The sequence below is a fragment of the Etheostoma cragini genome, chromosome 5 (assembly GCF_013103735.1).
Source record: "Etheostoma cragini isolate CJK2018 chromosome 5, CSU_Ecrag_1.0, whole genome shotgun sequence".
Lineage (NCBI taxonomy): Eukaryota > Metazoa > Chordata > Actinopteri > Perciformes > Percidae > Etheostoma > Etheostoma cragini.
This window is the reverse complement of record NC_048411.1, coordinates 11722892-11736390: the sequence shown is the minus strand read 5'-3', so window position 1 is coordinate 11736390 and position 13499 is coordinate 11722892. Positions and strand designations below refer to the sequence as shown.

The 13499-nt window shown below is 40.4% G+C and overlaps 1 protein-coding gene across 3 annotated transcripts in view; it reads left to right on the top strand.

The window, feature by feature from the left end:
* Window positions 1–4401: 4401 nt before the first annotated feature.
* The window catches only part of pcsk5b (proprotein convertase subtilisin/kexin type 5b), a 75846-nt gene continuing 66748 nt past the window's right edge, over window positions 4402–13499 (top strand). Inside the window, exons 1-2 of one of the 3 annotated variants that reach the window (XM_034873077.1) lie at window positions 4402–5063; window positions 9469–9573. In XM_034873077.1, the coding sequence (XP_034728968.1) occupies window positions 4884–5063; window positions 9469–9573 (285 nt within the window). In that variant the 5' untranslated portion in view covers window positions 4402–4883. The remainder of the gene's footprint in view (window positions 5064–9468; window positions 9574–13499) is intronic. The other 2 variants (XM_034873079.1, XM_034873078.1) reach the window with 2 other exon arrangements.

Below are 13499 nucleotides of genomic sequence, written 5' to 3'. Positions count from 1 at the left end.
CTGTTAACAAAAACATTAAAAAAAACTATAAAGTAAGAACTGAAAATGTCCAACGTCCTGGTGGCTCACTTGCTTGATTGTGCACCACATGTGCATAGGCTCAGTCCCTGCCGCAGCGGCCAGGGTTCGGTTCCGACCTATGGCCCGTTTGCATTTCTTCCCCCTTTCGCTCCCACTTTACTCAACTGTCCTATCTAATAATGCCCAAAAAATAAACAGTATTTTTAAATTCCTCAATATTACAAATGAATGTGTTACTTGGCTCATGACTCAGTACAGCGCAAAACGTTAAATATAAAAGATGAAACGGGAAATTTTGGGGAATGGGATTTGGCGGAATTCCTACAATAATTCAATACAATCACATTCACTTAGATGGGACAAGTACGCAGTGATGCAAAACAAATGTGAATAGATGTGGAAAGACAAGCATGTGAGTTAAACTGGGATATCTAGCCTCTGTTTTGGAATGTCTCAGCCCCATTTGCTGTTTTAAGAGAAGCAATATTGCAGGAGAGAGGGGTTTATGGGGGGGAAGACCTAAAATAATTTCTATTTCTAGTTTTTGAATATTTTCTCTTTGGTCATTGCAATATATTGTTGTATTTTTAATTATTTTTGTACTTGGATTTGTTTTATTAAAAAGGCCACCATTAGATAACGTGGTAGTAGAATGTTCTTGGGCCATGACTTCCTTCCTATTTAATGTTATGTAATGTAATCATTTATTAGACCATTATTTTTGGAGCATCACATCCAATTCCCAATGATACCCAGGTATTAACATACTGTTTGCATAGTAATATTTGATTTATCCGAAGGAATTTTGAAATTCCCTAAAGGGACAAGGATGGATCTGTCAGTATCATGCAATGAAAATGTATAGTAATACATCATTGATACAATATTAAAGCCAATGAGAAATTTGTGTTTCAGTTAGTTTCAGTAACTTTTCTTTAAAATGCTATACTTTCTCTAATCATTGTAAAGTGCGGGGAATAATTTAATTTAGAGCATGGCACAGATAATGTTTCAGAACCGATAAAAAGTAATTCTTATACACCTGTAAAAGTGTAAATGGACTTAAATATGGAAATATTGACAGAATTCAACTGCAATGTTTTATGTGTAATGTTAACAGTCACCATTAGGTGGCAATGTATAGCTATGTCTTACAGTTTGAAGTCAACTGTTGGATCCATACCTCCAGACCAGACACAGTAGGCCAGACCAGGTGGGTCCCTCACAGCTTATAGGTACAAATAAAATAATTTCTCTTATTTATAAGCTATCCTTTCATATACTGCATAACACTGACCTGGGCACTGATTAAATGCACAGTTGTGAGACCTATCTGTCATATATTTGTTGTACAGTCTCAAGAAGACTGAACAAACCTATTAAACACAAGCAATTAATACCTAAAGAAAAAGAAACTAGTATATGTTGATCTTTTTCAACTGATGACTCATTACCATACTGAATGAGTACCATGGAGATTTTAACATTCCTCGCGAATACAGGATACCCAACTTTTAGGCGGCTACACCTCTCTCTCTGTCTCTCTCCCTCTTCTTCCATCTCTCAACAGAACGTATAGAGTGTGTGTGCCCCCAGAATAGCCTGGTATGTGGCTGACAAAAGAGAGAGTAAAGAGAAGAAGGGAACGGTAGTGATTGGAGAGTGAAATGCCGAGCAGAGAGGATGGAAATTCGGTGAGTGGCAAGTGCTATTGTAGCTAAAGTGCAGAACCTAAAGCTACAAGGTCAAATGTCAAAGTGAAGGTGAAAGGTCAACCTTTACTCCCAGGAAGCCCACCCAGTGAGAGTTACAGATAAGGGGGGTCAGAGAGAGCATTGAGCCACAGGAAATAACAGAAAGGTACAAGAAGGAAAGGATGAGGAGTAAAGACAAAATGCAGCGTAGGTCAAATCAAATAAATAAATAAAACACAAACGTGAACCAAACACATAAAGCTTAGATAAAGCCGATGCAGGCAAAAACATCTGGGAAGGAAAGGCAAAGGCTGTCATCTGTAAAAGTGTAGGCAGAGAGGTGTGGAGGAACAGTGGTGGATGGGTAATCTTAAAATGTAAGAGGGGCACACGTTCAATGATGCCTCTGCCTTGATGGGAAAAGAAAATCGTGTGGGAGGTTCTCACCGAGAAATGTTGGGCTGGATACTGAATGAAGAATTTGGCTGTGTGCTTGGTTAATGAAGCTAGTTTTCTATTGGAACCTTCCATTGTGTTGTATCATGGGGGTTGTGTGTAGTTTTGTGTTTTTTTTTTAAGGTTGCATTTGGCAAAAACATGGGATGCACTGTTATTTCATTGAAAAGGGCACAGGAATGCACACAGGAATGCCCCTCAGAGTGTTTGTTGACACTCATGACCAATCCGCTCTCAGATGTTGACAAAGACGTTTTGTTGGGGTTCACTCGGTTCACTCCTTGGAGAAACACGGGGAGCTGTGAGGCTGTCACACACGATATCACGACATTTTAGACGTGAATGGAAATTGGGGGCCCTGGTTCTCAAGGTGGCCTCGTGACCTGGGTACTTGATTTGGATACTCAAATCAATTTCTGCTGTGTTTTGTCTCCTCTCCTTTTTTTCCTTTAAATTACAAGCCCCTCCATCTAGCTGAATGGCGAACGCTCACTGGATGTTTTTTTTTTTTCTTTACTTCCTTTCATCTCCATCTGGGGGACCATGAGATGTTCTTGTCCCCCCGCTTGTTGTGAGATGTGACAGCGGGGTCCATTCAGCGAGAAATTGGCTGCAATTAGTGCAATTATGCTGATTTTCACTTGTGTCTCATGCAGAACAGAGTTTTCGCTGTGCACAGAGACATCTCCAGGAAACTGCTGCAAAACAAAAACCCATCAATCAACAAAGGCCGTAAATGAAAGGCTCAACTGCAGATAATACCGGCATTCCATGACAGCATTTAGTCAGCTGTGACCTGTGTTGCGATGAGGGGCATGACTTCTAGAGCTTCACTGATTTAGGGAAAATATGCAATGAAGCCGGTATGAAAAGCAGATGGCCTGCATGGCAGTGGCGGATGCATAACCCATACCGTAAGTTTATCTGTGAGGTTGGTTACAGTATGAGAGTTCTCAGCTTATGACCAGGATTATAGCAGAGAGTACACCCACTCAATCTTATTTACCCAGGTCTTTGCAAGATGTATTTAATAAATCCCCACTATTATCCATAAATCATGACAATCACAACAACAAAAAGAAAGAAAGTTGGAAGAGGGGTGGCTGTTTTATGGGAGAAAAGAATAATTCCATCTTTTCTTTAAAATATATAATATGTTTTTTTCTGTAGCTGTTTCCCATTGGATGGTGACTGAGGTGGAGGTCATGGTTTACCCAACTTTACATTGGTATGTCTATGTCAATATTGGCCAGGAGACTGACAAGGCTTGCATTCAACAGCAGATTTCAAGGTGTGGGACGGGTGAAGCAGTTTCCAAAAAGTAATGCATCCACTTGTTAACTAGCGGACATTTTAAAGCCATTCATGTGCAGCAGTTTGCATCAGCTAATACAATGTGACACACTAGAAAATATAGTGTTGATGGTTAGGACACCTCTCTGTTGTCTCTGTAAGAAAAATATTAACTCTTCTATAAACTGCGAACAAAACAAGTCTAGAATCATCAATTTTCACTGGTATTGTCAAAATTGTTGAAAACACCACAAGCTATGTTTCTCTACACATTCTTAAAATTATAGCATGTTTCCTGATGTCAAACTAAATTTTTAATCATCTCAGTATGATTGATAAATACATGTACCTCTTTTACACAATGCTTTGGCAGTTTTCTTTCTTTAATAATAATAAATAATGAGGGGAAAAAAGAAACAATGTGTTTTTAAAATTAATCTATTCTAGCCGTTGACCTTTTTCTGTATTTTTCTCTATTTAATATCTAGGATTACGAATAGCTTAATGCTAGACCTGTCTGGGTTAAATAGGATTAAAGCAGGGCCAGGGTTAGAATGGGGTTAAGCATGGGGTCACGGTTATGGTTACTCCAAATGCACCAATCTAAAGATTCAACAATATTGTAACTTTAGTGTCAGTTTCTTGTAGTTCCTCCTTGCTTTGGAAGTGAACATGTAAACTGCAGAATATACAAACAGTTTTAGATGTTTCTTTTGTAAGTAGGCTATAACATTGAGTGGTACGACAATCAAAATAAAGTATAGGTTAACTTCCAGGCAGCAATGCTTCATTTTACCCGGGGGGCATTATGGAGCGAGCCCTAGAAGCTTGCCCCCAAGTGGCTCCCTGGCCCCCAGTTTGACCCCCCTGTGCTGTGTCTGGTCGACGTGCGAGATGAGTGTCTTTAAGACCCAGCGGAGCCCGGCAGGGAAACCCCGCGGCTTTAGTTGTTTCTACTCTCCAGAGTGTCAGCTAGTTATTTGTGGGGAGGCGCTGTAGCCATTTCGCCACATGAAAGCCCGATGAGCTGAACGACCAACATCCGAGTTGTTTGCGGAGAAGCGAAATCAGCTTTGAGGAGCACCGCGCGCACACACACGTTCACGAACTCGCGCGCACAGACACGTACACTTCCTCCTCCTCCGCCGTGGAAAAAAAGAGAGAGGGGGACAGAGAGACGGCACACGAAACGCAAACTTCCAACTCTCCCATGTGGAAAGCAGAGGTTTGAGGATAAGGTTTATTTTTTCCTCTTCGGGGCTCCGTTCCTCCCCCCTCTCTCCCTCTCTCTTTAAGTGTTTTTGCCCGGATAGTTGTGTGTCTATGAGAGTCTTGCTCGCCGAGAAGAGAAGTTTGGTTGTTTGCCTGGTCGGCTGAGGAGGAGGAGGAGGAGAAGAGTCGGGTTAAAAGTGGGGGAAGATGGTCCGCAACGCCGCTTGGAGAAGAAGCTTGCTTTGCGTTCTGGCGCTCAGTCTCAGCTTTGCGTCCCCGCCGTGCAATGCTCGGATTTACACCAACCACTGGGCAGTCAGGATAGCCGGTGGAACCGATGTGGCCGAGCGGATAGCGGATAAATATGGCTATAGAAACTTGGGACAGGTAGGTCGCCTTTTCCTCTATCAAAAGTTGCCTACTTTTTGTGTGTCTTTGTCATTTCTTGTTTTTGACAACTCTTTCAGGCATGTCATGGTGGTTATCATTCCTTTACCAGTAGACAAACGACACCAAGTCAAACGCCAATGGTCTGAAGTCCTCATGCTACCTGAGCCATGAACCTTCTTTGTGAATCCTAACTCAGTCCTTGTTCCTGTAGCTCTCTGTCTCTCAGATAAGAAAAGAGAAGCTGCAGGGAACAAATGAAGAAGACTGAGAGAGCAGGATGGCACAACAGGTGCCTCTAGTCCTCACTGTGTGTCCGCGGATCAGGATCAGTTTGCGGACTGGAGCCACAGAGAGCTCACCATCAGCCTCAAAGCTACAGCAGTCTCATGTGCTTGGTCTTTTTGACACACAAGTGAGACAGCTAGTGCTGTTTGGTTGGTGGTCTTGGAATTGACATCAAAAGCTATACAGTTAAACCGATTCCTATGTTGGTCCTTTTTAACAGTGTACATCTAGTGTTTGAGTCAAAAACCTCCACTGACTGGTCCTGATTTAGACTACTTGGCAACTTTTAGATTTAAAACTTGAACAGTGTTTTACATTACATACATTACATGTAGGAAGAGATGGAAATTTGAGTGTTGCACTTCTCCTTGTGAGTGTAATCTCAATTTAGCCCATAACTAGGCCCCCTTTTGAGCTCTGCTTAGACTTTTTTTAATGAATTCTTGAGTAGGCTAGTTACTCCCATACGTTTTCGTCAGTATTAGTTAAGTTTTTTTTTCTGGGTGTCTTAAGTAGGCCTAAAGATGAAACACAGCTACAAGATAGAACGTGTTAAAATTGGAATGCCATGGTTAATTGGAAAGGTCTGAGCCAATATTGAAAATTATGAGCATATGCTTGCACCTACAGTGTAAGACCCTACAATTTCATTAGATCTGACTCTCAAGGCCAAATGTGAGGGCTAATGCTTAGTGAAGTCTAAAATAAATACCAATCACAGCTGTTAAAATATATACATCAAGTGAGGGGAAACACCGTGTGAGATTTGTCTGTCTTTACTTGATGTCATTTTATTATTAACAGAAGTCTGCACGGGTCCAGTAGGAGGGATTAATTGGTCATTTAAAGATGTGTTTTGACAAAGTTTTTAAAGAGAAATCCTGTGTCCTTTTGTGTGGGCAAATGAAAAATAGGCCACACAAACATGGACCCCACACACACACACTTGTACACACAGAGTATCGTGACCGAAATACGTGGGTAGTTCAAGCCTGCACTTGCCAGTGCTCAACGCAAAGACAGCGTGGAAGAGAGGGGGGCATTCTGACAGGTTGTTGTGAGGTAGCCTAGTCAACAGCTATTGAACCCCCCCTCCCTCCTCGCCTTATCCAGCCCGCCCACCCACTACACTCCCCAGAGAGCAGGCCTTAATGGCCTCGTTTATCCCCTCTCTTTGACGGGAACTAATGTGTGGAGTCCCCCCCCCCTTTCCATACCAGCCCCCCATAGGAATTCCCCTGTGGAGTGCAGTGTCGCCCCCAACCCCCACCATTCGCCCTAATTTCCATCTCAATATGGAGCGTTCATTGGACTTTGACACCTCATAGACAAGAGTTTTACTTCACTTCCTGGTTTTCGGGGTCAGCTGAAAGCCGCTCCCATGGGAGCGATAACAGCACACTCTGGTTTCTTAATGTGAACTTTGACATCCCCATCATCAACCCTCCCTCTTATATCAGTGATGTATGTGGACAATATATGTAAAGTTGTTAAGGGAAATAAATTATTGCAATTGTTTTTGCAGTTTAACGCTGCTGTAGATTGCAATGAGATACACTACAATCATGAGCAATATACTTTAATTGAATTAAACTTGCGTGGACTATTTATAAAGATTGGACTGTTTGTGATAAATGATTTAGGGATAAGACTGCTATGTGAGAAGAGGTTTTATGTTGTGAAGGAAGGCCAAGTAGTTAAAGAGAGAGAAAGGGGGATGGGTAGGGAGAACATGTAACAGAGGGACAATATAGTCTTCTTGACAGGGGTGGAAAGGGAGAACAGACAAAGATAACCATACACTGGGAGATGGAGGGAGAAGGGACGATAGATAGACGGATGGATGAAAAGAGTTGGCATGGAGTGAGAGAGCACCTCGTTGGGGAATTCTGGGTAATCCTCTTAACCATGGAGCCCCCTTCCCAGACTAAGACAGTGGCCCAAATTGAGTCCAAATCAGCTGACAAGACCCTAGATGTGGATATCTGTTCAAACTGGTGTTTTGAAGAGATGGGAAAGGACTTTGAGCCATTGAGAGGGAGGGGGCTGATCTGTAGCCAGACATGGACTCGAGGCGGTTGCATCAATAACAAGTTATGAGATCATTTAAGCAGGTTGTACTGATGCATCACTTCTTCAAGGTATCATCATCATTTTGATCCATGCTAATCATACAGTTTCTGTGATGACCATTAAAACAAATCCGTATTTAATTTATTTTACTTTTTGGCTTGTTGATTTAGCTTGAGTTGACGATTTTAATTATCCTTTTGGGCCAGTTTGTTTACATATTATATAGGCAGAGGGATAGGGATAACAATTTCAGAGCCAGCTTACCCCTATCAATTCTCATTTGTATGCTAATGCATGTGAAGTAAAATATATTATTACGTTAGTAAGAGTAGCCTATCCTTGATGTCACTTAAAAAAATGTAGCTGTAATAAGACTATTGCATCTGCTCTGTGTAGCATGAATCTACTTAGTATCTGAACCCCACTTATTCAGGCAAAACTTGAGCTTGTAGTTTGGGAGTCTGACCCAGCTATGACACACTCTGAACAGTTTTCCAGGGAAAAAATGTCTTATTGCCTTTTAGCAATTCCTGGCAGGATTAAGTATCAAGTGACATGGAAGTGTTTCACATGTGTATCCAGTGAAAAAGTATGTGATGTGAGACATTATTATCCACTGAACTGCAAGTGGTTTGACTTCACAAATTTGTTTCCACATAATTCCCAGTAACCAATGGTTATGCTGAAGTTGTGATTCCTTCTGTAAGTTATTGCGTTAGAATGAAAGTTTGGTTGACTATAAACCCTAATCACATTTTGTCATAACTATAACTGTAACAACTCAAGCCAAAAGTTTGGGAAAGTCATCGAATATGAGATGAAGTACAACCTGAAGAGGTGTTGAAGATAATGTAGTGTCTTTTTCCTGGATAAGGGTACTTATCATTTTTATTTTGTGTATCACTGAGGGTGAGCTGCAGAAAAATGTCGTTGGACAGCTGCTGTCCAATGACAAAACGTATTCTATTCTATAAAAGTTGTGATTTTCAAAATTTCACTGCAATTGGAATACGTGAGTGTTTTTTTGTGTGCAAACAACAGACTATGGATGGCTTTAACAAGAGCAGTGCAGCATTAGTTTAGACCTGGGTTTTATTTTTTTTAATTCTGTGTGGAGAGTTTTCCCAGCAGCTCCCCATATGGAGACACTCCTAGAGGGAAGGGTGGCCTGCTAATGGCAGTGCAGATGTTGGGTAGATTAAATAGGCAGTGGAAGCACGATATGTTGAGACCTGTTTGCACTATGAGAAGCATCCAGTATCCATCAGTAACCAAGTATGTAGAATGCTTTTAAATTCTGATTTTTACCCAAGACATGTGATGTGTGCTGCATGTTTAGCTAATGTTTGGTGTTTGATGAAAGGTGATCCAGCAAGGCCTATTGGCACTGTCTTGTTTCTCATTTTATCAGTCTGGAAGTTGGGGAATGTGTGTATGTGCATGAGCACTGAGCTGAAAGCTGATCTAATGTGTTCTTTGGCGGTGGAGCTCAGCCATGGATCAGTGACGCATCACAGGACCCTTGGCAGCCATGACAGTTTGATCATCTGAGGGATTGTATGGTCTTTATCAATTATTAAAACTAATCACCATCCAGCAGCTTGCCGTCCGCCTATCATTTTCTGTCTGCGGATTATCTGTCCTCCCCATCTCTCTGTCACTCAAAGTCTTTGTTGTATATTTGTCTGCCTTCAGCCTGTCTTTCTGTCTTTTTGCGTCTTTGTCTGTGTTTGTTTGACTTGTCTGCCTTTTCTGTCTCACCTTTTAGTCAATGTCCCTTTGTCTTTTTCTTTGACAGTTTTTAAGACCTCAATAAAACTTTATGTATAATACATAGAAAAACATGGACATTCACAAACCAACATGGAACATTGTAACTTTACTACTTTATGAAAAATAACTTTAAAAAAGTACTTTAAAGTATGTTAAAGCACTCACAGAGCAGAATAAAAAAACAATTTTTTACAGTTACACTAATGAGTCATGGTGAGGTAGATAGGGCTATGAAATGAATACCTTTCTTAAGTCTGTATATGTTTTGCAGATCGGGGATCTCAAAGACCACTATCACTTCTTCCATAGCCGGACCATCAAGAGATCTACTTTGTCCAGCCGCGGTCGCCACAGTTTCATCTCCATGGAGCCCAAGGTAAGTGTACCGTACTTTTATGAAAGACAGATCTAGAATCAAAATAGTTGACTGTGCATGCGTTTCTTGTGTATTTAAATGGTAATGGAGTGTGAAAAAAAGAACATAACTCAAGGTACACATAGTAGCTTTTCCTACGAGTTTGCTCAGTTATCTTCACACAATCATGGCAAACCTGAAATTATTTAGACGTCGCCCGGCGGAGCTGTATGTTGGAATGCAAATGTCTGAAACCCTTAGATCTTACATCAAGCACTCTTTTACCTGCCTAGTCTTGTACAAAATCTGTGTTGATCCGCTCCTACGAAAGCAAAAAAAATCAAACATCCAAGGGTCAAGAAGGAGAACTCTGGACTATGTCGGAGACGGATTCGTTGGATATTGCCCAGAGTTCATGTGTGAAAACCACTTTACAGATGACTGTGTTGTCATCACGTGACCTAAGTATGTAACTCAGCTTCTGATGAATGCCATGAGGGTGCGAATGAAAGGCCTAGAAAAAGTAAGGAAGTGGACCTTGAGTTACGATTATTTTAATACAGTAAGGCTATAATTTGAAGACATCTTGCCAAAGGTTTTTAGTAGAACTTTAGACAGTTAAGTCTAAAACAAATACTTTCCCTCAGACCATTTGCTGATTTCTTCATGGGTGTGTTCATTTATTTGACAACGGTATGTTTTAATTATGAAATATGCCGTTAAGCTATAATCCTACACTATAATTTCCACTTTACAAGTTAATTAATCACCATCAGATCTCTGCTGTAGTTCTCACACAGACCTGAAGAGTGTGTGAAATACATTTTACACACCAACTCAGTTGTCTTATCTTTGTTGCAAGACCTGAGACAAGATACACATGGGTTATTGCAGGGACAACGTGTTTATGAGAACAGAAACTATGACATTGCAGGACGTTTTCCTGACATTTCACGCTGTACTGATCATAGTCCTGACAACTGAATTGTAATAATTGAGATCTGTTCTCCTACTTTTCTATTCCACAAACCCAGAAACGTCACGTTTGATGGATAGGTTTAGAGGTAGGAGATTTAACATTACATAAATATAATTTTCCTTGAAATAAAAAGAGAACGGCTTATAATGCTGATTCATTACATTCATTCATTTTTTTAACCATCGGGTTTATGAGAAATATGTTCAGAATCTACATATCCTTTTTAGACAGGGTGGTGTCCCAGAAAGAAGCAGAAGCCAGTTAATTGGATCTGTTAAATCAAAATTCAGTCTAGTTTTTCCATTCTAAGCAAGTGACTCTTAGAAAAGCCCTGTTCAAGAAACACAAGTTAACAGAAAGCCATGTCTGTATCCATTGCAGCTGATTCCCCCAGAACTAACCTGTGGAAGGTTAACACAATCTAAACCAGAGGTACCAGACTTCGTTTGGGACCCAAACTCTCAACAAATGGGCAGAACCGGGGCCACAGCCTTCCAACCAAAGTGAAATTTTCTCCTATGGTGTAACCATATTACATTATGGCCAAAAGTCAAAGTATATGAAAAAAATAATATGTACTTTAATACGGTTTCTACCTCACCATGGTTAGATTGCCTTAACCCTCCTTTTGTCCTCTGGTCAAATTTGACCCCTTTAAAAAATGTCTATATCTGAAATATGGATTTCTTTTAACCAAATTACCACAAAAAATGGATTGAATTCCTTACAATGCTCTTTGCAAATACTTTTCATCATTTTCATTCCTGACAAAACTCATCTGTTTGTTCCTCTGATCTTAACTATTATTCAAAAATAATTCATAATTTCTGCTTTTTTAACTCCAATATTAGGTATAATTCTAAAAAAAAAAGGGTTATTAACCCTGAATTCCAAAAAGTACTGTAAAACTAGTGATAGTAAGTTGGTGTTAGTGAAAATAAAAAAGTCTGAAAAAGGGATGCAAATGTCAACATTTTGTCAGTTTTTGACCCGGGAGGACAACACAAGGGTTATTAAATATACAATATAGGCTTGCAAATGATTATAGTCAACTGAGCTATATGAACTGACCCTTCAAACTAGAGTTTTACCTAAGGTAACCCTTAATCTTGTCCAGTGAGTGCTCCTCTCATCACTGCACCAGGTCATCAAACTCTGGCTGCATTATTAATAAAGCCTGAATCTGACACCACCCTGAACTCCATCGAAATACACCGGACAAGTTGCTAATTCAAATTTGTCGGGCGGGGTAATAGTAGTACAGTATAGCAGTATATTTTTTACTTTACTGTTTAAGATCGATGTGTATTGAGTGCTAAAGTATATAGCTTTAAATAGGCTTCAAGGACAAGTCAGTTTGTGGAAAGGTCTCGTTCTTGATGTCCATCCATCTTCGACCGCTTATACGGTATCGGGTCGTTCTCGATGCGAAAGCCTATTAACTGGAGAATATTTCAAATTTCACACAAACTTTACTTGATTTTTGTCCACCTGTTTGATGAAGGGGGATACTTTATAAAGCAAGCTGGGACTTGATCTTAATTATGAAATGCCCCAGATCATTACAGTGAAATTTAAAATATCCCATTCATGTATATATTTTTGAAAAATATCAACTTTTTGGGTGATTCAGGAATTTAATCCAGCCGCAATGGATTTGTAAATGTGTGAGTTTTCAACAGTGAATTCAAGGGCATGCAAGTCTTTTTGTATCTGCGCATGCAAATGAATGCAAGCTGAAGAATTATAAGAATGTATTCGAGTGATTATAAAAAGAAAGGATGAAATGGGAAGAAGAAATAGTAAGCCAAACAGAAAGAAAAGAAAAGACTACCTTTTGTTTCCACTTTTCTTGTTGTCCTCATCTCCTTGTTTCTGTTCAATTCTCTTTCCTTCTCTACTTTTTTTGGTTCACTACGTTTGTTTTGTGCACCTGCTGTCCTTACTTCTCATCTCTTTTGTCTTCCTGGGACTCCCTCTCCTACCTCCTTTTTTTTTTTTTTTACTGTTCCTTTCAGCGTACTTGTCTCCCTCCCTCCTTCCTCGGTACTCGTGCTCGAGCCTGACACTGGGCCATGGTGGAGGAAGGTTTGTGTCTTGATGCCAGCTGGCTGAGAGACTGAGATTTTAGAGGACTAGAACAGAGATGAGAGGTTAAAGGACAGAAAAAGGAGCTATTACATCAGAAGTAGAGTGAATAGGAGCTGAAGAGAGAAGGGAAGAGGGGAAAGATGATGAGATAAATCTAAGAAAGTCAAAGTGGAGTGGGAAGGAATGGAGCTGGCAGTGTTTTCCCCTGACTCGCTATGCTTTCAGCGTAATCTGTGAGCGGTCTGTGGGTTTGGGATCAACATGACGGCTAGTTTGGCACCAGCGTAGTCTGGCATGCTGCTAACGATGTTTTGTAATAATGACAGCGTGTGTGTTTGTGTGAGTCAGATGGGTGTAGCGGTGCCATGAAAGACGCACCCTGCCATCCACAGCACTCATTGGCACACATGTTACCATGGTGATGCAGCACAGCACAGATTACCGCTTTATGGCATCCGCCTAACTACAGTGTCACTTGCCTCTCAGGTCAAAGACCACTTATTTTTCCAGGGTGGGGAATGACTCTGCGCAGGCAATTGATCCGGAGAGTGTGTATCTTCCTTTTTATAGCTGCATGATTTAAGTTTTTCCAAAAATGAAATACAAGATTTTTAGCCTGTCGCGGCTTTATTATAGATGTCATGTATTTATGGGAGGTGGTGAAGGCCTAACTAACTTTATGATCTCAAAATGATTAAAGAAAGTTTTTAATTTAAATTTTCAAATGAACAAACTTTACATTCCAACACAACAAAGTTATAGAACAGATGTTCTATGTGCACTTATTTGGAATTATCAGTATATACAGTTGTGTTCGAAATAATAGCAGTGCCTCAACAGCAGCAAGAAAATCACTGGTTTTATTAACATTTCAAAC